This window comes from Ceratosolen solmsi, unplaced genomic scaffold, assembly GCF_000503995.2.
Source record: "Ceratosolen solmsi marchali unplaced genomic scaffold, CerSol_1.0 scaffold70, whole genome shotgun sequence".
NCBI classification, from domain to species: domain Eukaryota; kingdom Metazoa; phylum Arthropoda; class Insecta; order Hymenoptera; family Agaonidae; genus Ceratosolen; species Ceratosolen solmsi.
The window spans coordinates 888,938-912,121 of NW_011948448.1; the positions used below are offsets into that span (position 1 = coordinate 888,938).

General features: G+C 39.8%; 4 protein-coding genes across 4 annotated transcripts in view; 2 read left to right on the forward strand and 2 right to left on the reverse strand.

Moving 5' to 3' along the window:
- LOC105366378 (uncharacterized) overlaps positions 1–11,894 on the forward strand; it is a 31,980-nt gene extending 20,086 nt beyond the window's left edge. The window contains exons 4-11 of the mRNA XM_011504800.1: positions 3–452; positions 1,544–1,771; positions 2,436–2,717; positions 3,572–3,786; positions 5,919–6,379; positions 8,580–9,050; positions 10,703–11,070; positions 11,165–11,894. Of these exons, the coding sequence (XP_011503102.1) occupies positions 3–452; positions 1,544–1,771; positions 2,436–2,717; positions 3,572–3,786; positions 5,919–6,379; positions 8,580–9,050; positions 10,703–11,070; positions 11,165–11,539 (2,850 nt within the window). The 3' untranslated portion in view covers positions 11,540–11,894. The remainder of the gene's footprint in view (positions 1–2; positions 453–1,543; positions 1,772–2,435; positions 2,718–3,571; positions 3,787–5,918; positions 6,380–8,579; positions 9,051–10,702; positions 11,071–11,164) is intronic.
- A 912-nt stretch (positions 11,895–12,806) lies between these two features.
- LOC105366366 (protein HGH1 homolog) lies at positions 12,807–14,748 on the reverse strand. The gene is made up of 6 exons (XM_011504788.1): positions 14,608–14,748; positions 14,312–14,546; positions 13,885–14,118; positions 13,525–13,809; positions 13,172–13,333; positions 12,807–13,016 (listed from the first exon to the last, which is right to left on the reverse strand). The coding sequence occupies exons 1-6, from the start codon at positions 14,690–14,692 to the stop codon at positions 12,881–12,883; spliced, it is 1,137 nt and encodes a 378-aa protein (XP_011503090.1). The 5' UTR covers positions 14,693–14,748; the 3' UTR covers positions 12,807–12,880.
- A 141-nt stretch (positions 14,749–14,889) lies between these two features.
- Positions 14,890–15,808, forward strand: LOC105366367 (coiled-coil domain-containing protein 86). The gene is made up of 3 exons (XM_011504789.1): positions 14,890–15,226; positions 15,371–15,575; positions 15,657–15,808. The coding sequence occupies exons 1-3, from the start codon at positions 15,015–15,017 to the stop codon at positions 15,735–15,737; spliced, it is 498 nt and encodes a 165-aa protein (XP_011503091.1). The 5' UTR covers positions 14,890–15,014; the 3' UTR covers positions 15,738–15,808.
- A 107-nt stretch (positions 15,809–15,915) lies between these two features.
- Positions 15,916–23,184, reverse strand: part of LOC105366379 (Fanconi anemia group J protein homolog) — a 114,972-nt gene continuing 107,703 nt past the window's right edge. The window contains exons 8-15 of the mRNA XM_011504801.1: positions 22,823–22,997; positions 21,659–21,927; positions 20,448–20,768; positions 19,782–20,087; positions 17,695–18,000; positions 16,724–16,920; positions 16,103–16,154; positions 15,916–16,025 (exon numbers count right to left, since the gene is read on the reverse strand). Of these exons, the coding sequence (XP_011503103.1) occupies positions 15,939–16,025; positions 16,103–16,154; positions 16,724–16,920; positions 17,695–18,000; positions 19,782–20,087; positions 20,448–20,768; positions 21,659–21,927; positions 22,823–22,997 (1,713 nt within the window). The 3' untranslated portion in view covers positions 15,916–15,938. The remainder of the gene's footprint in view (positions 16,026–16,102; positions 16,155–16,723; positions 16,921–17,694; positions 18,001–19,781; positions 20,088–20,447; positions 20,769–21,658; positions 21,928–22,822; positions 22,998–23,184) is intronic.

Here is a 23,184-nt window from a genome sequence, read left to right on the forward strand (position 1 = left end):
AGCAGGAGGTGGTGCACGCGTTCGTGCCCTTAGTGTCCGAGGAGCGGGACCCGAGCGCCAGCACGACGAACAGCGAGGACCGCCACGCCGACCTTTACCGCACGATGCGCGGTCTCGCCAAGGACGTGGAGGACTACCCGCCAATTTTCGCTGTGGTGATGCGACGACCGGGCGCCGCCCGACTCCTTGAGTGCCACGCTTTCGCCTGCCGTTGCGAGGAGGACGCGATTGCCGCTGCGGCGACCCTTTACCGCGCCCTCCTCGCCGACCTCGACGCCACCGCCCGGCGACCGAGGCAGAGAAACGGACTCGGCTGCGCGAGCCTCGCCTCCGTCGTCTCCAGCGTCCCAGACAACAGTAGCGTCCTCACGACCAAGCGTCTCGAGCTTCAGCGGCCTAAATTGCCCCCACCGCCGTTCCCGCCCCCCCTGCCGTCCTCCAATCGACAGCCGGTAAGTGCCTCCAACTTCCCTAGGATACACGATGAATTTATTTGGCGGAGTGCAAGTTGAACTATAATGCTGCGTAATTTACAAATCTCTCAAGATGAATTGCAATGGAAATTAAAAGTTGCCTTCCAATAACTCAGTCCTCCATTCGTTAATATGAAAAAAATTTCTACGAGTATCAATTGCCGACTTATTAGGTCTAGGCTCTATTCATAATATTACACAATTAAATGCTCGCTCGAGAATTAAGAAAACTCAAATTAATTATCCTCATGATTACATCTATCGTCGTTGTTATTAAATTTGAAATTTCATGTGAGAAATAATGTATTGTAAGGTCCACTACAAATACTAAATGCTATTCCTATGTACTTTTCCAAGTGGACTCTTTGTCGTTTATTTAAAGATGATTTATGCATTATTCAAATGGTAAATGAATGTGAGAAAATAAAGAGTAGAATAATTTGTTTCGTAAATAGAAAATTTTCCCCAACCTAAGCTGCGACTCGTTATCGAAGACTCGGACAAACGAAGCTTACATTTAATAAAATTCTTACGTGTGAATTTTATTACAATTCATTGCGCACAAGTACACCATTGACCTTTCCTTATCTTTTTTTTTTCCATACGTACACGAGAATTCTTAGAGCTAGATCACTTGAGAAACCAAACAGCGAGGACTTCGTTTTCAACTTCGCGTTCCATCGACAAGCGACAGAAGGAAATTAAATTTCATTCTTTACGTGCTTATGTAGAATAATGACTGATGAAAACCGATAGGGAAAAAATAGAGGATTAAGCAATTAAGGATTGCGAAGTAGCAGAGATTTTGCCTACGCAGGAGGCAGTTAAATTGTTTAAACGAACGCATTAATAGCCGGTACGATCGGTCTGAATCTTCCCTTCGCTACACCCCCCCCCCATCCTCCTCTCTCCGTCAATAATCCTGAATGCATAAAGTGTTAATTAAGCTAATAATTAACATTCTTTCATCACGTGGTCGTGACTACCGTCGTGCCCTCGTCGAATATAAAAATCCGCGCACCCACCAGAAAAAAATCGTCGCTCAATAGCCAAGGCGTTAAAATGCGTAGGTGAGGCCGCCACGCTCGAAGAAGAGCAGCCCGACGAGCAGCAGTGCGAGCATCGGCGAGAAGCCCTCTCGTATGGACAAAAACAACTCGGTGGTCTCGAAGACCGAGGACGTCACCGAGGCCCACAGTCGTCGGCTTGGCAGCCAATCCGGCAATAATAACGAGGTCGAGGCCAAAGAGAGGCACCCTGACAACAACGCCAGTCTGCGGACATCATCACATCCGAAGGTGAGGTATCTTCATGATTTTAGTATGCAACTGACGATAGCTTTCCCGACCGTGAAGGTCACGACCCCCAATCATTGTTTCGATGGATTTGACGAATCCAGTGACTTAATGCGATCTCTTTTACCAAACACGTTTACCAACTGATTACGAGGAGACCTCATCGCTCAAACACCCCATTGATCTAGTGATCCTTGTTAGGAATCCTCGAGGACTTCGGGCTTGTGACGTCATCCACTTTGCACAGCCTCTTATTTATGAATAAAACTTGTGGCTAAATCGTTACTATACGCGCTTCATCACCCTTAAATTCAAATTTTGCCCCTTGATTGTTATCATTTACAAATAGAAACCCATTGGATAATACTTCTTTCATACGTAAAACACGTGGGAAAGGGAATTGCGCGATTGATTAGGAGATTCGAGATTAATGGCCATTCATTCAACCTCATCTCCGATAGGACTCCGTAAAAGCAAGGCAATAGCAAAGCGAAAGATTCCCCATCGTCGAAGACTTATCCTAAATACATCGACAGACGTCTCTCGCGTCTGTTATCTGAAATCCTTGGCATTGTTCCTCATTACGAGGGATATCCAAAACGGATGGCGATGGTATCCCGGATGATCCTGTCACGTAATAATAAGCAATAAACGTTTGTCATCGTAGGAGACGAGCGAGGAGAGGCGCATGAACGCCAAGAACAAAATGTACGGGTCGAGGAGCTCGCGTTGCCGAGGTACCGAGGCGATCGAAGCGCCAGTGATCGAGAAGATTTACGAGCAGCGAAAATTCCGAGATGGCCACGTCGTCGATGACCCGTACGACGAAAACGAGAAGTCCTCGAGCGATCACGAACGCTGCGGATCCTACAACTTCAACTGTTGCACGGAAAATTCCCTCTACGAGAGCAGCCGCATCTACGCGGAAGTTCATAGCGTCAGCTCCAAGGTACAGGACTACGATCGCTCATCCTCCAATTTGATCCGTAGCCAAAAAATTTTTGTAGAATCGATCAATATGGCGCTGGCTAATGTTTACCCACAGGAATTTATAATAAGATAATAGTCAATTTTAGGGGGGGGGGGGGGGGGGGGGGCCTTAATCACCTAAAAATTAAACTATCAGTCTGGAGTATCGAATATTACCCAATACATCCCATGTCGACATTTACAAATTGCCCACGTTCTCTCTACATTTTCCTTCCTACGCCCCAATGACTTCCTTACTAAATTCTCTCGATTTTAGCAACGTCGTCAACAGTATCTAAGACATTGATTGCCAAAGCGTCTAGCAGAGAGTAAAAAAAAAAAAAAAAAACCAAAAAAAAAAAACAAAAAAAGAAACTAATGACCAATAAAGAACGGCTTAAGATGGATCGTTTGTAAAATTTAAATGTCTATGTACTACTTGCTCGAGAGCGCGTCCTTATGCAAGGATGCTTACGCGACGTATGTAAGGATTATTGCCCGAATGGAAAAAGAGAAGATTTCATATAATTTCAATGCTAATAATCGATCCATCCAGATCGATTTTATCATCGGGTTTTATCCTCTTGATGGACTTGACAATGGCCGTAAGATGCGACAGACCGGGCTAACCGAACATACCAATTGTAGCATTTTATTTAACATGACATTTTACACTCGAGCACGGCTCGCTGGTGTTCGAATATTTGTGATATCGCGAGGCTAACTTCAGTGATAAGAAATTCGTGCATTAGATGCGCATTTGGCATAAAGTGACCATGAATTGAGCGCAATCCAAAGCTAATCGCCCGCTAACGTGGGCTTTAAATTTTTCAGCCAATGAGCGAGCAACGTCTGCCCATGTCGTCGTCGAGTCGCGGACAATCATTGTCCGGGTGTCGTGGCGAAGCTTACGAGGACACGGGACGCAAGCGTAGCCTCGCGTCCCGGTACAGCCATCACTTTCGCAACGCCGAGAAGATTTATCAGCTTGGACAGCGCGATCAGCTCCCGAGCGACGACAGGATTTACGACACTGCCTGCACCACCAGGTGAGATCCTCGGGTACTTACCTCGGCCGCCGCCCCCGCCCCCCCCCTCCCCCCTCGCTACAATCCTCACCACTCGGCTGTTATTCTAGGTTATTATTCGTTTACGCTTTGCAAAGCAATGGCGCACTTTGGCGCTAAAACGGAGGCTGCGATCTGGCGATTTGCTCCGAGCGTCCCACGTACGGAGCATTTATGCCTTCTCTTAACTTATACGCAGAAGGATCTTTGCTCTTGGCTCTTTCACGCTAACAGCTGGCGCACTTAATGCCCCAATCCATATTTATCAAGCGGTTCCGTTCCTTCAATGCCAATGAGTTATCGCTCTCAAGCAACATTGATGAATTTATTCGTCGCGATGTTTAATTTACGGCCTCGTGAAAATCGATAAACATTTTCATTAAGGGACAAGAGGCGCATGAGGCACGGAACAGCTATTGCCTCTCAATGTAATTGAAAATGTATGTGTAACAGTGTCGAGAGCTTAACGCTCAATATAAAAGTAATCGTACACTTGGCCATTGTAATCTAAGGCTTTTAACTCATTAAGCAAGGCTTATCGTGAATTATCTCGACGATAATAATGTAATCCAGCGGCAACTGTAGATATTGCTCGTTTGAATTATTAGATGGTAAATAACTATAATTCGCCGTAGCTGTTATAAATTTTCTGGATAAACTTGACGTCGTATTAATGTGATGCTTTATACAATTAAAAATTCAAAAGGTCAATAAAATGCAAAATGAAATTTTTAAATTAGTAATTTATTCGTAATACGAGTATTTATTACAAGTGACAACGATGTAAGTTATAAATAATTGAATTTAAGAAAATTATGGTTATTACATTTTCGTAAAGGAAATTAAATTTCAATCATTTTTAAAGTTATATATATATATATATATATATAAGGCGTTTTAATTACATTGAAGAACGGTAATTCTTTACGATAACGTAACGTGACTCACTTAAGTCTACAGACTTTTTCCGTATTCCTTCATTTGACTTTGTCTATGACACAATCACTTGCTAACGCATACCTTCCTGTTGAAATTTCGATCTTTTAATTAATATTCATCTTCACTAATCATCTCGATCCTTCAATTCAATCGTCGATTTTACAAAATAAATATACTGTCGGAAATCTTATAAAGTAATCTATAAAGTAAAAGCTAATAGTGTTTTACGTATAAAACATGGCATCGAAAATGGCGCAAAAATGATATTACTACGTCTCTTAAAATTCCTTTCTTCGATAACATAATCAAGCAATACAGGATAAAATGATTGGCTCATTCGACTAGAATAAAAAGAGGCATCATGTAGTATTTTAATAAAAGTTTCAAAACAAGTAAAAACCGTTCGACTATATAAAGACTATAATCAGAAAACTAGGATACGATCAAAATCTTCAAGTCGTATGTAAAAAGAAAATATGAAAGGAAAAAAAAATTTATAAAGAACACGAGTAAATTGCTAGACATTAAGTGTCACAATAATTTAAAAACATTTTAAACTTGGAACGTCGATTGACACGCAAGAAAACTATTATTTTAATCGATCGATATAGCAAATAATAACAATGCAAACCTCTCAACTTACCATTTCAATAAATAAATATATATATATATATATATATATATATATATATATAATAAATAAATAAATATATGAAGACTATATTATAATCATGTATTTATTGCCAATTTCAACACAGCGAAGGTCTCACCGGAGGAAATTCCTAACCAATCGCTCATTTGCAATTTACCTATTGCAAGCATAACTATATTTATCAGAATGTAAAAGTCCGTTGTCCTCTATCACTTGTCGTATTATTGTCGAGTATTGTTACCTTGGAATGAACGAAGAAATCGCGCAAGGGAAGAAAAAATTCCTCCGGCCTTCATAAAGTACCTCACCGCCATTAAAAATTACAAGTAAACGTTCCTCTCGGCAGCCCTTACATTCCCTAACGGCTATTAAGGAATTATTAATAATCTCGGCATTGTCAAGCGTCAGAGGACCCGCGGCAGAGGCACGCGAAGCCTTCCACGCGAGGCTTTTCACACTCGTCGACTTCCCGATTCATCTCCATCCCCAAGATTTAGCTAATAAAGTTAATGACACCCGGTAGGCAAGCGTCGCAGGGGCCGAGATACGGGGCCGGCAACCGGTCGACGCGCTCCTCGAGGCGTCCAGGCCGCGTCTCCACGTTGGATCGACCGCTGCGCCGAGGCGAGTTGGAGGCCCAGCGGCAGCCTCAGCAGGTCCAGCCTCAGTGTTTCCCAATGCAGGAACGGCGCAGGAACCGCGCGGGTAGCGAGCCGCCAAACTCCCGAACGGAGGCCGCCGCGGCTGCGGCCGCCGCTCACCTCAGACGCTCCCAGAGCGAGCTCGACCTGGACCGCGGTGACCTTATGACCCGAGTTGAGTTGCCCCGGCACGGCAGCTTCCTTAAACCAGGGAGCGTGCGGAAACGCGAGAGCCTCGAAGGTGGAGGCGCGGGCACACCTCTCGGCTTCACGGAACTCTTCGACGAGTTCCGTAACCAGGAGGGTCTCACCAGCGTCGACGACATCCTTGCTGCCATAATAGGTAAGTTCCACCTTCTCCCTCTTCTTAACTCGATATTCATAACGAATAAATTTGTACCGAGGGCAACACATTCGGCCAATTACTTTCACTTGCAATAAATAGCACTGATCACGCGAATGTCTCTTACTGTGTAAGAGAGAATCCGGGGTAATTCTGGCGAAACCCTTGGTAAATTAAAGTTTATACGTGGAATATGATGATAATACATCCGTAATTACCGTGCAAAAGTGAGCTGAAATTTTCGTCAAATACTCGCGGTAAAAGTATGAATTATCCATTGCCGCTGTTCTTCGCGTCAAGAAAGATATTTATTTACTCATTGCTCGACATTTGAATAGCGAAACGCATAATTATTTGTTAATAAAAGTAATTCCATTAATGCCACGCGCACGCAAATTAGGCCAATTATGTTATTTCATCGTTGCAATTGTTGCTGTTGTTGTTGTGGCCGCGGTTGTCATCGTCGTCGTCGTCGTTCATTTATCCTACTTAAATGCAAAAGACTTCAAATCTTATTACATATAATAATCGGAGCAAAGAAATTTTTTCCAAATATCCAAGATTTCTTTAGAGTTATTAAAAACAGGCGATATATCAAATAAAAAAAAAAACCTAATGTATTAAAATTTAAGGCATAAGCTATGTATTTATGTATTATTTGGAAACTTCATTAAACATTGAATATATAATTGAAAACAATTTATTACTGATTGGAAAATTTATTATTAAAGTAATTGCGCTTTTGTATAAAATATACGAAATACTTGTCTTTGCCTTCTTAGAACATAATCAAGTTTCACGTTAAGCGATGTTTATTTAGAATTTGTATTCGTTAAAAACATAACATTACGGGAATACGGTGTCGAGAAAGTTCGATTAATTTTATATTTCGCATGTTTTTATATCTGTGTGGATCTGCAATGTTCGCGCTAATACAATCAATAATTGCCGACTTTTCTTGACTTTTCATTCGCTTTAATATATTCAGTAAAAGAAATACGTACATTTAGAAAAATCATACTTTTAAATGTATATATATATATATATATATATATATATATATATATATATATATATTTGTATGCGCATAATAATTCTATAAACGACTAAAGTGATTTATAGCATCAAAGGCGATAAAAAATTGTTTCTTTAAGCAATGCTATATAAACAAAAGCTGATGGACTTGGTGTATCTAAAAAGTTATCGTATAAGAAAATTTAATGGCATATTAGCTTTTAAATAGTTATAATAAGCACGCATTAATATAAGGCAAAAATTGTATTACTTTGTGTTTTGAAATTTTACAAATCGCACAGATCAATCAGACTTTTCCTTTAAATTGACTATTATGTCAAATCGACAACTCGCGCTAACTGAAATATTATTTCTCAAGTACCAACCGTTTGTTGTATACGAATTATTTATAATTATTTGGGGCATAAAATTTTTTAAGGCTAGTTTTTTAAGGTTTCAGTGGCACAGAGTTGTATGCCCGACAAACGTACAAAACGTCGCTTGTACTTCCAGTTTCAATTGAGCACGTCGAATTATTAGAAGGCGGATCCGGTTACATCATAATCCTGCCGAAAGACCTGTTAGCTCGACGATTGTCCTGATAGAAAACGCGAATTTGACTCGCACATTCATAGCCACAGCAACAATGCCGTGCGATACTTATCATTTATCCTTAGGTAGATTTTCCCGAATGATAATTCTATTGGCTTTTTATACACTCCATGTACATGTAAATTAGATAAAGTCGTTGGACGTTGAAGTTGTTTAACTGATTGAACTTGGGAAGGAATAAGAGACCGCACGATTGCCTTCAAAATATCCAAAGAAATTTACACGTTCAATTTGCCTTTTTGTCTCGATATTGTCTCGATTTTATTTCTGTATTTCCTAACTTTTACATTTTAATACTCGAGCTCGGGTAAGTCAATTAATTTGTTTCCGTAGATCCAGAGTGTACATAAATACACAATTAAAAAAATTATAGATAATGGCAATTCTCTCTCTCTCTCTCGTGCGCGTACGATGTGCAAAAGTTTGAGTAAAAATCAAAGAGTCGCCAATCCCTAGCATTGCTATTATTATGGTTGCTGTTATTGTTATTGTTGTTGTTGTTGTTGTTGTTATTATTATTATTATTATTATTATATTAACTATTAATTATAATCGTTCTTCAATTGTCCATCAGATCCCGAAGGTATGTCGTTCAACGATCTAAAGCCTCTGTATAAGGAGTTCCTGCTGAAGCTCGCGGCGACGCTCACCCAGGATGAGCTGTACGAGCGCTCGGCGAGCATAATGAGACGCCGACGTCGGCCCCAGCGACGCCGCTCGAGTCGCGGCGGTGGAGCCGGGGGTGCCTGTCTTCTGCGTCGGGCGATCAAGCGCTCGGTCTCGCGGCTCAAGAGCGTTGGAAGCGGCCCGACCGAGTTCACCTCCGTCGTCTACCCGGCGCGACGACTCAACAACGAGCGCGCCAGCTTAGGAAGCACCTCGTCCCGAGAGGCGAGCGCCGGCTGCAGGACCGCGGATGCCCCAAGCCAGCGTCAACGAGCAGCGAGGATCCTCGCGGGCAAGCTCGGGCGCAGCCGATCCGCCAAGAGGTGCGCGAGCTCGAAGAGCCGCCCCGGGCACACCACCTCCGAGGACAGCGACACTTGTAAATATTATTTGTCTAATTGACGATTGGCTCGGATGCCTTTCGCTCACATAACAAACCGTTGCGCCGACTCTTACTATTTCGCTCCTTCGGTCCACCGCATCCCGCGATCCTTTAAGATCGATAATGAATAGCGGGTGACGAAACTCCCTGGGGGCCCTTCGCCAGCGCACTACGCGCGCTCCATTATCCGCCGTTATTGTCCGCCAATCTCAAGTGGCCAAATGCTGATTTAACACTTTATTTATACGTCCATTCCCTTGAGTATTACAATCAACTAATAAATTAATTTATGCCAGTCTTGGTTCACCCCCCCCCCCAATTCCCCTCCCCATCGCCATTCCCATCATTATTTTGGCCTCCGTAAGCGCGAGCACAACTCCGTCGTATGGTCGGCACGTGAACTATAAACCCTTCCAAATTTATTGTAAGCCTGTATAGTAATTATCATTATCATTAAAACGAGCATTAGTCTTTTTAATTATTGTAGTTGTGTAAAATGGAGGCTGATGCATCTATTAATGTAGGGACTGGGAATTACGTATCGCACTTTTCAGCGAAGATATCGATAATGAGAATTTTTATATACAGCGTTACATTCCGGGTAAATCTGGGAATCGATCGGTATTATTGTACAAGAAAAAAAAAAGTTCAAGTGTTTAAAAAGCTTTACTTCGGTAATTCTTAATCATGCGTTTATCTTAATTTAACATTGATTTATTCTTTGTATAAAAGCGTTTATTTACTTATTCTTCATATGTTTTTTGTTTTAAAACTCTTCCGAATTTCAACCGCTCATTCATTTTCCATCGATTGAACATCATTTCGAATACGCGTTACAGACAAGTAATATCAATAAATAACTAACTCTAGAGCTCGTTAATATTGGAATACCTTGCATTTACATATAGTCATAACAATCATAATCATTGTTAAATTGTTAATTAAAAAAATTTTATCCTAATGCAACGCTCATAACACGCTAATACAAGATAATTCGATATTTGATACTCGCGATCGCAATGTACTGGCTTTTACATATTTACCATGTCGCGCCGATTATCAGTTCTTAACGATCGATTTGCTTTAAAATTACCGGGAATTATGAAGTATTAAGCGAGCATCCCACCTCCTTCTCCCCCTTCCCGTCATATCCCACCGCCCATCGACATTGCACTCCTCGAACGTAAACGTCCCTTTAACCGCGAGATCATGCACGTTTATTAGTTGGCAAATTTTATTTTACGTTATTTGCGACAGATTGCATTGATAGAGCATCCCTGTTGCTGGGCGCGTTGATAAGAGGATTAAAGAGTGTTGGAGCATAATCACGGTCACGGCTGAGGATAAGCAATAATTTCCACGTTAAATAAAAGTCTTGCGCTTACTGCTCGACATCGCTACAATTGCCGGCGACTACTACCATTACTAACACACGACACCAACAGCGTGTTATAAGATCGATATCCTGCAATACAAAGCAGACGTCCTTTGCCCGTCATCGACGGCCCGAGCGACCGCTCAAACTCAAACATCCCAGCGCAATGACTACGCCTAGCGAGTACCGGCCGACGAACCCACCGAGCCATGGCACCGCTACCCGATCGCCACGAAATTCCCGCTACTGACGCTAGGTAACGTTTGCTCGCCAGGTCGGCGTATGAGTCGCGCCGCAACGACCGCCAATCGCAGCAGCAGCGGTTACGTGAGCTGCAGCGAGTGCAGCTACGACTCGGAGTCCTGCACCTGTATCTCAGCGGACAAGTGCTACTGCTCGCTGTCGCGGAAGGCGCCCGAGGAAGTCGTCGGCCCGACGATATGCGGCTGCGACACCGACAGCTGCTCCGACAGCAACAAGTGCTACTGCTCGAGGGAGCGGACCGCCGCGGGTCCGAGTATCCTCGAGCAACTCCGGCAGAAGGGCATACTGCCTGCCGAGAGTACGATCAGCAGGGCCGGCAGTCCCGACAGGCAGTTCGGCAAGAGTCTCGTCACCTCCAAGAGCCTCGAGTACCTGAAGGTGCGTAAAGTTACTTAACCGGGTTCCGCCTTCCCAAGGCCCCATTACCTCGTCTATGCCCATCCTCATGCACCTCGTCCATCCATCCACGCAGGTCCGTCCATCGTCCCCGGAGGAGAAGAGGGACAACCTCGGGCTGGACTACGATCTGTTTGCGCCGGGTCGCGCGTCCCGCTGCTCGTCCGGGAGTGAGAAGGTGCTGGTGGTGAGCGCCCGTGACCCTCGTGGCCGGATCATCTACGTCGGCGGTACCGACAGGGACGATGGGCTGCCGCTAAGAGGCTGCCAGGGCGAAGCTCGCCGGGGGATCAGCGGTTCCGGGGGCGATCACGAGGCACTGTCGATAAAGAAGACCGCGGAGATCGCGGCAGTATTTGCCGGGCAGAGGAAGATCGGCCGCAGGGCCAGCAGCACCTCCAGCTTGAAGAGTTCCATAAGCCTCGAGGCCGGGCTTGGCTATCTGCCCTGAAGAAGCTGAGCTTCTGCGATTACCAAACTCTCCTCGTCCATGAGGTCATGGGGTCTTTTTTCTTCTTGGGAATTTGGGCCTGTCGGCGCATAATGCACTTGGAGCTTTGGTTATAACGTTATTAGGTTTTGTATATGCATGTGTGCGCGTGCGTGAACGTGTGTAACGGTCAGTGGTCGGTGGGGGCTCGTGTAAGCTACTTTTATTTCTAATACATAAACCGAGGATCTTTGCATTTAATGAATGTGAGACGGGCGGTGAGTTGTACAATTGGCAAAAATATTTATCGATCGTTTGTGCGCGGTCGCGTCGTTAATAATGATGAGGTCTTGAATCGATCGTTTATCTGCATTTTTAGGCCTGTTTTTTTTCTTTTTTTTTCTTCTTTTTTTTTCGTCGGTGTAGACTATGAACGTTTCGAACGTTTTCGCTCTTGAACCTTTGCGAGCGTGAACCGAGTGACCGAACGCTCGTTTTCTTTCATTCGCGGAGAGAAATACGGAATAATAGTGTGCAACGAGATGTCAATGCAAATAAAACCGTTTGACGAATTATATAGTTTAATTAGTACGAACATGCGTGATATTGCAATGATTGGTAATTTGCCCTCGAGGCTCTCTCACAGGCTATCTATTCATAAAGTCCTAATCAAATCGCTAATCGAACATTTATAGTCGAGTAAACCCACAAATTGAAAGAGAGAGAGAGAGAGAGAGAGAGAGAGAGAGAGAGAGAGAAAATTTTACTTTTTCATATCTCTTTAAGAAAATACAAAAATACGTAATCACACAACGCCTGTTATAATATGGACTTGCGGATAAATATGATGTGACGGCGTTTGCTGGGAAGTGGCAGGCACCGAATATCGCTTTAGTAGAAAAGAAAAGAGAGAGAGAGAGAGAGAGAGAGAGAGAGAGAGAGAAAAACGACGAGTTATCGAGGCGGTGTTAGACGAATGAACGATATTTCGATGTTAAATTAAATTTCATGAGCTGGGCGAGCGTTGTTGCGAAAATATCATTTTCATTGTACATTGACTTCACGAAATGATTTAACTTTATAAGTTTAGCGCATCTAATAAGTTTTAAGAATAATATTCGATAAGTTGCTATGCTGTTTAAATCGACGTAGCTAATTTCGACGACAGCGTAACGTAATGACAAATAAAGATAGACGACGAGTTATGCAACATTTCAAATAAATTTATACAATATACACAAAATTCATTATTTTTAAAATTTAATATCGATTGACATTACGTATAAAATAACTTAAAAGCATAAGTTTGTCTAGGCGATTTTAAACAATAATTATACATATAATATAAAAGCACTCGTTTCACTAATGATGGCCAATACTTTCAGGCTCTGTTATCCTGTCCTCGAGATACAATTTATCCAATTCGTTAAATTTCTCTTTATACACTTCTGGCACTTCGATATCTTTCAAATTATCCACTCCTATTTCTTCTTCGGTTCTGAAAATGTGTATAATCGTTGATATGCTTTTCGATTGGGATTATTTGAAATAAAGATGGAGAAAAAAAGTTTAAAAATATGTTAAAGCGAGTTTTACAAAGTTGAAGATAGATTAGTGAGAGAGAGAGAGAGAGTGATGAGAAAAGTCTCTTACTTTATTAAAATGTCCACAACGTTTTCACAAGCTAATAAAGCTGCCTTGTTCTTTTCCCATTTATGCAATTCTCTGAGAATTATGTAAGCGTTATTCTCTCGAAGATACTCTCGTCCTTTTTTAGTAGCGCATAATTGGCCCAATGCTTCAAGTATCATAATCCTGAAATTCTTAAATGTAATAAACACATTGGTATCCATATTGCTTGTTGCCAGTCTTAAAATAGCTCATTATTATTATTGCCTTTGATGAAACGTTTGATGATATTAGAAAGATGACGTTCGAAGGATATTTTAGAATCTTGAGAAGTAAAGAAAGGAATACGATTAAATATAAAATTCGTTTTTGTGTACCGATTTTCAGTATTTTCTTCTCTCCTTTTTGATTCCGGTAGATACCGCAAATATACGGGCAATCCATCATTTTCTTCGGCCGTTAATTCGTTCGGGCCAGCTAAAGGTAACAGCAAATATCGTAGAATATCGATATCCGCGCCCAACAGTACGTCGTGATGTTGAATGTCGAAACAACAATTTCTTAATGTCCCAATGATCGAACGTCTTGTTAATACGCTCTCCCTGTGCTCGACCGACAAAAGGAATCGTCTAAGCACCCACTGATCCTTCTCCAACAAATAGCTAAAATAATCATTCGTTTTAAATTATATCAAATGGAAAATTTTTTATAATTAATTCCCAGGATGACAAACGTACTTTCGTATTTTCTGCGACTGAGTGATATTACAAAAAATTGGACCTAAATAAGGCAATTTATTCTTAGCCCAGTTGTAGTTAGTTGTTGTAAATGCAATTAACAATGAGTCCCACGTAAAGCCATTCCTCTCAGCTAACGCAAGGATTCTGTCCACCAAGGCATTCGAACGTGTCATATTAGACAAAATCTCGCAAGAAGAATCTGCCAGGCTACTACGTTGATTTAGTATATTACTAAAGTATTATTAAAGAAGTAATTAATTTTATAAGAGTGAATGTATTAGGCAAATTATGTACGACATCCCTCGATACAGATAATAGAGGAAATAGTATGAGATTACACACTACCCGTTCGCCAAACTCCCCGTATATGTAATCTGTATCGAGAAAGCAATTAATTTCATTAGCGTGAATATTTTCTGTTCACCTGAAGCATAGATATATTAAGTTATCGATTTCATTGTCCTTTGGTATGCACTTGGATGACTCTGAGATTATTAGCAAAGCGCTACTTCCATCCTCATCGGCAGAGATGTTTATAAGAGCCGAAGAAGCATTCAATGCTATCCTAGGCGTGTTATCTTGTAACAGTAATATTAACTTCCTTAAAATCTTTGGATTTTCCACTAAATATTGCCGACCTTCTTGCGTCCCGGTCATACCTGTAAATCATTAAAATTACGTTCAAACATTCATACACGATTCCAGCAACTTTCTCATTACCTAAAATACTGTCTAATGCAAACTCTTTTATATCTAACCCACATTTCGAATCTAGAGAATCTATTAATTCTTGTACCAAATCCATAACTCTTAATCAATGAAACGATAGATTTGTAAAAAATCCAATTTAATTAACCTACAATTTATACAAAAACAAACAATGAGTGTGCACCTGGAGAGATTACAACGATTGTACGAAGAAATTTTGCTCTTACGACAACATGCCGAATTCCATTACTTAGGAACGGCTGATTAGAGCAAATTTTGCTTTATCGGCATTACGCAAAATATATAAAATTAAATAAACTTCGTAGTATGAACGTCAGATGTCATTTTAATCCAACGAATCCTAACCTTACAAATTCATAATGTTACACATGTGAATTGTAATATATATATTTACAAAAATGATTGAATGTTTGGAGAAAATAACGTGTGTCGAAGACATATTAAATTCAAACAAAGAATCAGCGGAGAATAAAAGTGAAACAAATGGCAAACACGAGGATAAAAGTAATCGGAAAAGGAACAATAAAGTAGATGGTAAAGACATTACTAAAAATATAATACCAAGAGGTAAACCAAAGTCTGGAAGAGTTTGGAAAGAACCGAAGAAAAAGTAAGCTTTATTAATATGTATTTCAATTAAAATGACAAAAGTACGTAAAACGGGATTATTACTTTCATCGTAACTACTTTTAGCAATAAGTAATCAATTTCTAGTTGATAGTTAGTACTATTATTATCGCTATTATTGTAATAGATTTTCATCGATCATAAAAACACGAGGTATTAGAATATCGACAGAGAAGAAGCATAAATTGAGAGCAGATTTAAAGAGAGTTAAAGAATTGTCTAATGACATAAAAGCTAAAAGGGAAGCGGAGAAACAGGCAAAGAAGGAAAGGAGAAGGGAAAATTTGAAACGTGCGGAGGAAAACAGGATAAAGAGCGACGTAGTTCAAGTTGTAAGTCAGAGTTTTTTTTTACAAATTCTTAATATTTTTATTAGCTTGTATTAGGTGATATCGATAACATTCTTTTTACAGATACAGAATTCAGCGAAAATAAAGAGAATGAAGAAGAAACAGTTACGAATGATTGAAAAACGAGATACTCTAAAGACTTAAGGAAAATTGTGTATATTTAAGATATATTATTAATGTTTCGCAATTATAGAAAATTGTATAAATATTTTGGATCGCATAGTAATAAATTTAAAAAATTAATTTGTATAATTGGATGTCTAAGTACTGATCAATTAATTCTTATATACCCGACAAACCAAAAGTTCTTTTATATTTAACTATTCCCTATAAATATTAAGATTTTCAAGGATTTTCGTTTTCTAGCATTCTCTGTCGTTTAACAAAGTCTTGTAATTCTTCACGAAGATTATAATCTGATGCATGACGTTTCTGAAAAATAAAAAAACGACAAATTATTGAAATTGTTATATTTCACGAAATTACAATAATAGAATGAAATTATTAACCATTTCTCGTATCCATTTGGATAAGTAGCTGTCTGATTCCTTAGATTGCAATCTAAAAATAAAACGAATCTTTGATGTATTAAAGTACTTTTCCATTTATTTCTAATGAAATTCGAAATATATATATATATATATATATATATATATATATATATATGTGATAACTATATGTTAGATAAAACACACGACTAACACTTAATCGACTAATTCTGAAGGCCAAAAGCGAAATTGTTATTACATTTTTAAGTTGTATTTAAAAGTTTTAAAATATTTAAAGAAATCTGGCCTAACAATAGTGACTTATTTTATAATTTAACACATTGTAATATTTTTTTTCCATATCTTGTAAATGAATTTAAAAAATTTTTTTTATCTACAATGTGCGTATCCATCACGCTGTTTTTCTTAATACTCAAAAATTGCATTTATGATTGTTGAAATTGTCGATACTTTTAATTTCTTTCGTTTGTTAATGAGATTTGTAAACAATTGTCATATGTGGTCATAATGGCTGTTATTATTATGTGTAAAATCATATTTTAAGATTATTCGATTCCCGTTTTTGCAAATGAAACGAACAAAGTGTTAGGAGAGTCGTTTACAAATACAATTGAAACGAACCTTTCGTCGACAAGTAAAATAGCTCCCCAATCATTTTTGTGCCTAATGCACCTTCCAAGCGCCTGATTTAAGGCTCTGTAAGCCTGCACGGTGTACCATTCCCTTCCTAACAGCAAACCTTTATCTTGATTAACATCGTTGTATTCGCGCTTTAGTTTCACTTCTGGATCATTTTGTACGGCGAAGGGAATACCAATCTGAAAAATAAATAAATTAATAAATAATTAAGAAAGCCAATACGGAAATCCATTGACATTAACAATATTTTATTATTATTATTATTCAAGGCTTGGTAAGCTGGCGCGTACGCGCGTATTCTCAATTACAATACGAATTTTTAACTTTAATGTTATTCATAATTCCTCTCCCGATTACTATTATTCTCCAACTTTAAATTAATCGATATTCTATTTATTCTATTTAAGCTATTAAAAAAAAGGCTTTACTTAATTATACAATGATAAAAACTTGTCGTATTATCAGAATGCATTTAGTAATTAAAAATTAAAATCACGGCTTGCACTTTTAAGAAAATTTTTATATTTTAATAGCTCGTCTGATTATTATTTAAATCACTCGATATACTTTTCATGTCCAGTACTTTCCAAACGCTTATTGCAATGAATTATACTATCAACAAATGTTATTTAATCGTCCAGTCTTTGTGCCCACAATGATTTTACGCTAAATATATGTTTAAATTTATTGATTTTTTTTTTTTTAATAACAGCACCTAATTTGCTTAATTAATTTTACATTAAAACTGTTGTTATTTAGTTTATTTACTCTAGTTAGCCAAGCGGAAGCGGGAGTGACAAAAGTTCCTTAAATTCGCACGTTCCAAGACTATTGAATAGGTTGTAGTGCGGCACGTGGGGCGAGGGTACCAGGTTACGTGCGTTATCGGTTAAAGTCGACGCGTTTACCTGGTTCTTTGGGGCTCGAAGATAACGAGATAACGAGGTACTCACGGTGATGACGCATCGTGCGAAATTATCACTGAAGTCAATGCCCTCGGCGACCTTGCCACGGAAGACGGCTAGGAGGAGAGCGCCACCGCTGTCCACGGCTTCTCGGTACTCGCCCATCGTCTCCTCGAGCTCGTGGTGCTGTCGCGGCTCCACGAACACGCGCTTGCACCTGAAGAAATCCTCCCACTGATCAGTGTCCTGCCAGCGCTCCACGTTAGAGCGCAACGCCGAATACGAGGAGAAGAAGCAAAGGATGCCGTGTGGAATGCACTGGCACACCTCGCCAATCAGCTTCCCCAGGTCGTCCTGCAAGCGGTACTCGGCTACTCATTTCGGATACTCTCTGACTTGGGAATCGATCTTATTGATCGAGGATGTGGCTACGAGGGTTTGGCCAACTACCACCCTACTACATGCTATTTTCAGATCTTTACTCTCACAAAGTCAATTGCAAATATCATAAGCTTTAAAACAATATGAAAATTCAATTATTTGCCCTTGAAATTAATAACGGATTTTTATTGTAAATGTTTATTGCACAACGAAGTGCTTTCTTAAAAATCGTTAATAAATTCCAGGGAACATACATAAGCATACGTAGGCTTGCGAGGATTATTATTAAAAAAAAATAAAAAAAAAAAAAAAAAAAAAAAAATTTAAATGCACATTTTCTTTATTTCCTTAATGGATATTTGGTATAAATAGCAAAAGTTCTCCTTAATTTACATTTTAAATAATTGCTTATTGGCTTTTGTACCACTGCCTGGTTGTATGCAAGTGAATATTACAGCAGGAGGTGAGTACCGATCACCGAGCCGATCAGCCTCTATATTGGAAAATTGAAGGATTGACCCATAAAAGCAATAAGAAGAGCATAGAAACGATCGTTCGGCAATTGGAGCAACGTCAAAGAATTTTAAAAATATAAAAAGTACAAGCTCTCGGCCGCTTATGTTTGTAAACATTGATTCGGCGAATTCTCAACTAGTCTACGTCTTATTCTCTAGCGTTCTACAATAATATTTCCGCATAGCAACGACGATTAACAATTCTCGAAACGTCCAAGGCATTGTCCTTCTAGTCTTTCCGAAAATTCTGCAGCTTCGTTGTGACGTCATCAACATTTACGGCCTAGCAACAAGCTCGAGCACTGCTGCCAGCGTTGCAAGTCGCCACGCTAATATTTAAGGGCAGTTCGCCACGCTCCGGGGCTCACTGTATTCTTATCAATCATTCGGTCATCATTAATCGCTCATTATCATTTCTCGACCAATCAATAGTCAGTTATTAATTCCGCCACATACCAGTAAATTAATTATAATATACCTACATAGCTTGACAACTATAAAATAATAATCTAATAAGCCAACAGTGAAGCCATAAGTAATTGTAATCATTCAAGTGTGTTATATTCAAACAGACACGAGTGCTAAGTGTAATTCAAGGATGAATATTAATTGAAGCGCAACGCCAACACTTTATCACCAAATTTAGGTAAGATAAACACATTTACGGTGAAGCTAATAAAAAGGGAAAATACATATTAAAGGCGCACGAGTCTAGTAAGGAAAATCAGTTCCGAAGGTCCCGCGATCAGCCGCAATTGAAAGTATTCGTCTCGGCTTCAAGGGGAAATTATTATAGATAGTCACCAACGCGTGGCACTACTCAAGGAAGTATAGAAATTTACACCTCCTGCTGCTGGGAATAGTAAATGCCATCACCACGTGAAAAATACTGCAAGGATTTCATAGATTCCAACACGACCTTATAATCATATATCATTGTAGTCGGAAAATAAATAGAAAAGTCAAGATACGCTGTGTGTTATTATTACGTAAGTATGTAATTAATAATGCGCCTTCCTCTTCCACTTGCCAGCAATTCCAACTCCCCCCTCCCCCTTCCCCCTCCAACCGCCGCCACCGCCACCACCACCACCCCACCCCACCCATTCAAACCAAACCCAACCCAACTAAACATCACCGGAAGGTTTTATAGTCCGATCCCAGACAACGATAAACACGATAATAGTGGCAATGATTTGTAAATAAAAGAGTTATCGAATGGAGCGGATGTGCGGTCACCTTGAAGGGTAGCGTCTGGATGTTTTGGTAGGTAGCCCTGAGCTTAACACCCGTAGGCCCTCGTGGTATCGCCCTCACGTACACTTGATCCTTGGCAATCACGTGGTTCGCGTGGACCTTGTGGAGGAACCTAGTGCCAAGCTCACCCTCGAAGCTCGTAGTCGGGGAGAGGGTGCCCGAGGCCAGAATCAGGCACCGCGTCCCCTTCCTGAGTTTATCGAACACCACCGCTGCGTTCATGCACATGAACTTGAGGCTGCGCAGTCGTTTCCCATCCTTTACTCTCGTCCACAACCCATCCGAGACCTAAGCTCATACGGTCCTTATTATTAAACAAAAAACAAACAAACAAACAAAAAAACAAAAAAACAAAAAAACGAAAAAACAAAAAAACAAAAAAACAAACAAACAAACAAACAAACAAGCCCACCGGCTCCAATCCTCATCGTTTGCCTCGTAAATTAATAAAGTTATCTATTAGTAGAATGGAATTTTATATGCGACGGTTAGTAAGGATTGTTGTTCGCACGAATTATATTCGACTTAATAAATAGAATTAGCGGATGAAAGAAATCGTTATTGGCGACATCGTTCTATGCCAATGATCTCGGTCTACTGCCGAGTGAATTCATCAGTCGTGGTATGTCGTGCATTGCCGACGCTGACCTTGGATTCCTGATGATGAGCCTGGGAGATGGTGCAGCGATAGCTCATATTGGATTCGGGACTCTTGACGTAGTTGAGGGCGTCTTTCAATTGCTCGAGCAGCTTTACCGTCGCGAAGTTGATGGTGGTGATGGCGACATTGTCCTTTTTTCTGCTCGGTAATTTCATATCTTCCTTCATCGCTCTGTAATCGGAGATCGCCTGCTCGGAATCACTTATGAACTCCGAGTAGGCATCGTCGGCCAGTTTGTAGGTATTGAAGAGCATCCAAGTTTCCTCGCCGTTCCAAAAGGTGCTCGTCGTCTCCTCGTACGGGTTTATCTGCGCACATTATCAATTTCATCAATTTTCATTCGATGTAATTAGTGGTACATTTGGGCCGAGAATTTGCATCGATGGATTGAGTCTATTATTAGTCATACACAAACAGGTGTGTTTGATTAAAATATCGAAATTCTTGAAAGTATAAGTATATAAGAAGTAGCTTAAGTCAGCTGCTTCGTCAAGAGATTACTGAGAGATTATTGAGAAAGTAAAAATGAAAATACAATTTCAGTTCAAAATTTTTCATAAAATCTTCATTCACTGTTTAATTGATTAATACCGTATTCAGGTTTATTTAACACTTGAATAAATAGAAATCTAAAAAAAAAAAAAAAAAAAAAAAAAAAAAAAAAAAAAAAAAAGGAAAGGGAAAAAAAAAAAAAAAAAAAAAAAAAAATCAAAAAACAAAAAGGCAATGGAAAATAATAAAATAATAAAATATAGAACTTGAAATGATTGGCGACATTTGGGGAGTGAAGGAATAGAGAGGATAAGTGAGGAAGTGAGATAAAGAGAGAGATAGAGAGAGAGAGAGAGAGAGAGAGAGAGTAAAACAGCGTGTCTTTAAAGAATAAAGAATGAATCCTCATCACGAGGATGTAAATAAAAATGAAACGAAGAAATGAATGAGCTCGTATATAATGTGTAAATAGATTAAACACTCGATAATAATTTTTTTTCTTTTTCTATAAAATTGTGTCGTCTTACGTTACATGTTGGTTAAAAATTTATACAATATTAAATTAACGAATCTCTTAGTCGTAAATAATCCTATTTTCTCATTCTTCTAATTTGACATCGACTATATTTGTAGTGATTCTTGTAAATTTTACGTTCAAATAAAGAATTTAGAGCGAGGAGAATAAAAATAAGGGAAAAACACTTACCGGACTTTGTAAGTCTTGATCGCTAATTAAAGTGTTCAAGGTGGTAAGATATTGAGATATGGAGTCGTAGGCTTTGTTCGGCCTTGCCCGATAAACTGTATTACAATCCTTAATAGCTTCGTTCAAATGGTCTTCTCGAAAAATATAACTTCCAATTTCTCGACAGATGTCTTCTATATTGTGCCCTTCGTCAATGATAACGACATCGCCCGTTAAATTGATTTGCATCTGATTGAAACGATAGTGCGAAACGATAAGGAGAATATCAGCTTAACAGTAATGGCAATTTATGAAGGATTTGAAATTATTAACCAGTCATTTTAAACATTTAACATTTTTAAATGCTTAAAATCACGTTTAATCCCATATTTGCCATAGTTCCCAAATGGCTTTACAGGCCAAATAAGGCATGCGATCTAAAATTAAGGATAAAATGAGTTTTTAATGAGTTTTAAACAATTCAAGGCTTTGCAAAACGAAATTCAAACCGCTCATTTTGGCGTTAAATAAATTAAATTCAAAATATATTGCCTCGGGTGTTGTAGCCATCCGGAGCTTAGTTCGGTAAAACTGTCATGAAAATATCGTTACACGCTCACTGAATTGAATTACAATTCGCCGATCAATAATATCTAACATTTGCACGCTACTACGTATTTAACCACTTAATGCTAAAACACTCATATTATTGCCATTGATTTTAATATTGCATATTTTTACTTTATCAACACGAAAATTACGCGGATGTCGGGATTGGAACGCCACTTCTTATCGATCATAGGATTTTAATTTTAATATCGAGGCTGTGGCCTTGACGAGCAAATCATCCATTCGGCTTATCAAACGCAATGGACCTCCATACAACAATATCGGGGCATTGATATTTGCATCGATGTCGCGCGGGATTTCCCAAAGCTCGATCATCGCGCCATCCCTTAAGCCTCGATTGAGCTTTGCGCTCGCTGAGCTTTGACCATACGATAAACGGAATAATTAAGAACGAGAAAGGTAGGTTGGAACATCGTAGCCAAGTAGTGGTGGCGGTGGTTGGTTGGTTGGTTGGTTGGTTGGTTGGTTGGTTGGTTGATTGGTCGGTCGGTCGGTCGGTCAGTCAGTCGGTCGATCGATCTGTCCATCAGTCTGTCGGTCTGTAGGGCTAAGGACAGAAAATGATGTGCGAATCCAGCATGAGACTCTTCGCGGCGAAGTAGGGACAGGCTTTCTTTTCCCTGCCAAGCTCCACAAGATCTTCGATGTCCCAAGGGGTCTCGAAGCCATGCTGACTCAATTCGGTGTGCGTCCCTATCTTGTGCTTGTTGTTGTAATAAATACACTCGCCCTGTTACGACAGACGTTCTCGTAGTTGTATTATTGAAAATATGGAAATTATGTATTAAGGCTTAAGCTTTCTCGGACACATTAATATGGCGCTAATAGTGCGAGTCTTCGACAGGATATTTAACTTATTTGGAACGAAATACCGAACAATTGGGCGTGTAGGGTAAGGGGACTGACTGGTGAGCGAT

Excerpts from the sequence above, each read along its gene's own strand:
- LOC105366366 (XM_011504788.1), bottom strand. The coding sequence starts at position 14,692 with ATGGATTTGGTACAAGAATTAATAGATTCTCTAGATTCGAAATGTGGG. Across the intron at positions 13,334-13,524 it reads GAAGAAAATACTGAAAATCG|GATTATGATACTTGAAGCAT; the intron begins GTACACAAAAAC and ends TAAGAATTTCAG. Across the intron at positions 13,017-13,171 it reads GTTGTGGACATTTTAATAAA|AACCGAAGAAGAAATAGGAG; the intron begins GTAAGAGACTTT and ends ACACATTTTCAG.
- LOC105366367 (XM_011504789.1), top strand. The coding sequence starts at position 15,015 with ATGATTGAATGTTTGGAGAAAATAACGTGTGTCGAAGACATATTAAAT. Across the intron at positions 15,227-15,370 it reads TGGAAAGAACCGAAGAAAAA|ATTTTCATCGATCATAAAAA; the intron begins GTAAGCTTTATT and ends TTATTGTAATAG. Across the intron at positions 15,576-15,656 it reads AGAGCGACGTAGTTCAAGTT|ATACAGAATTCAGCGAAAAT; the intron begins GTAAGTCAGAGT and ends TTCTTTTTACAG.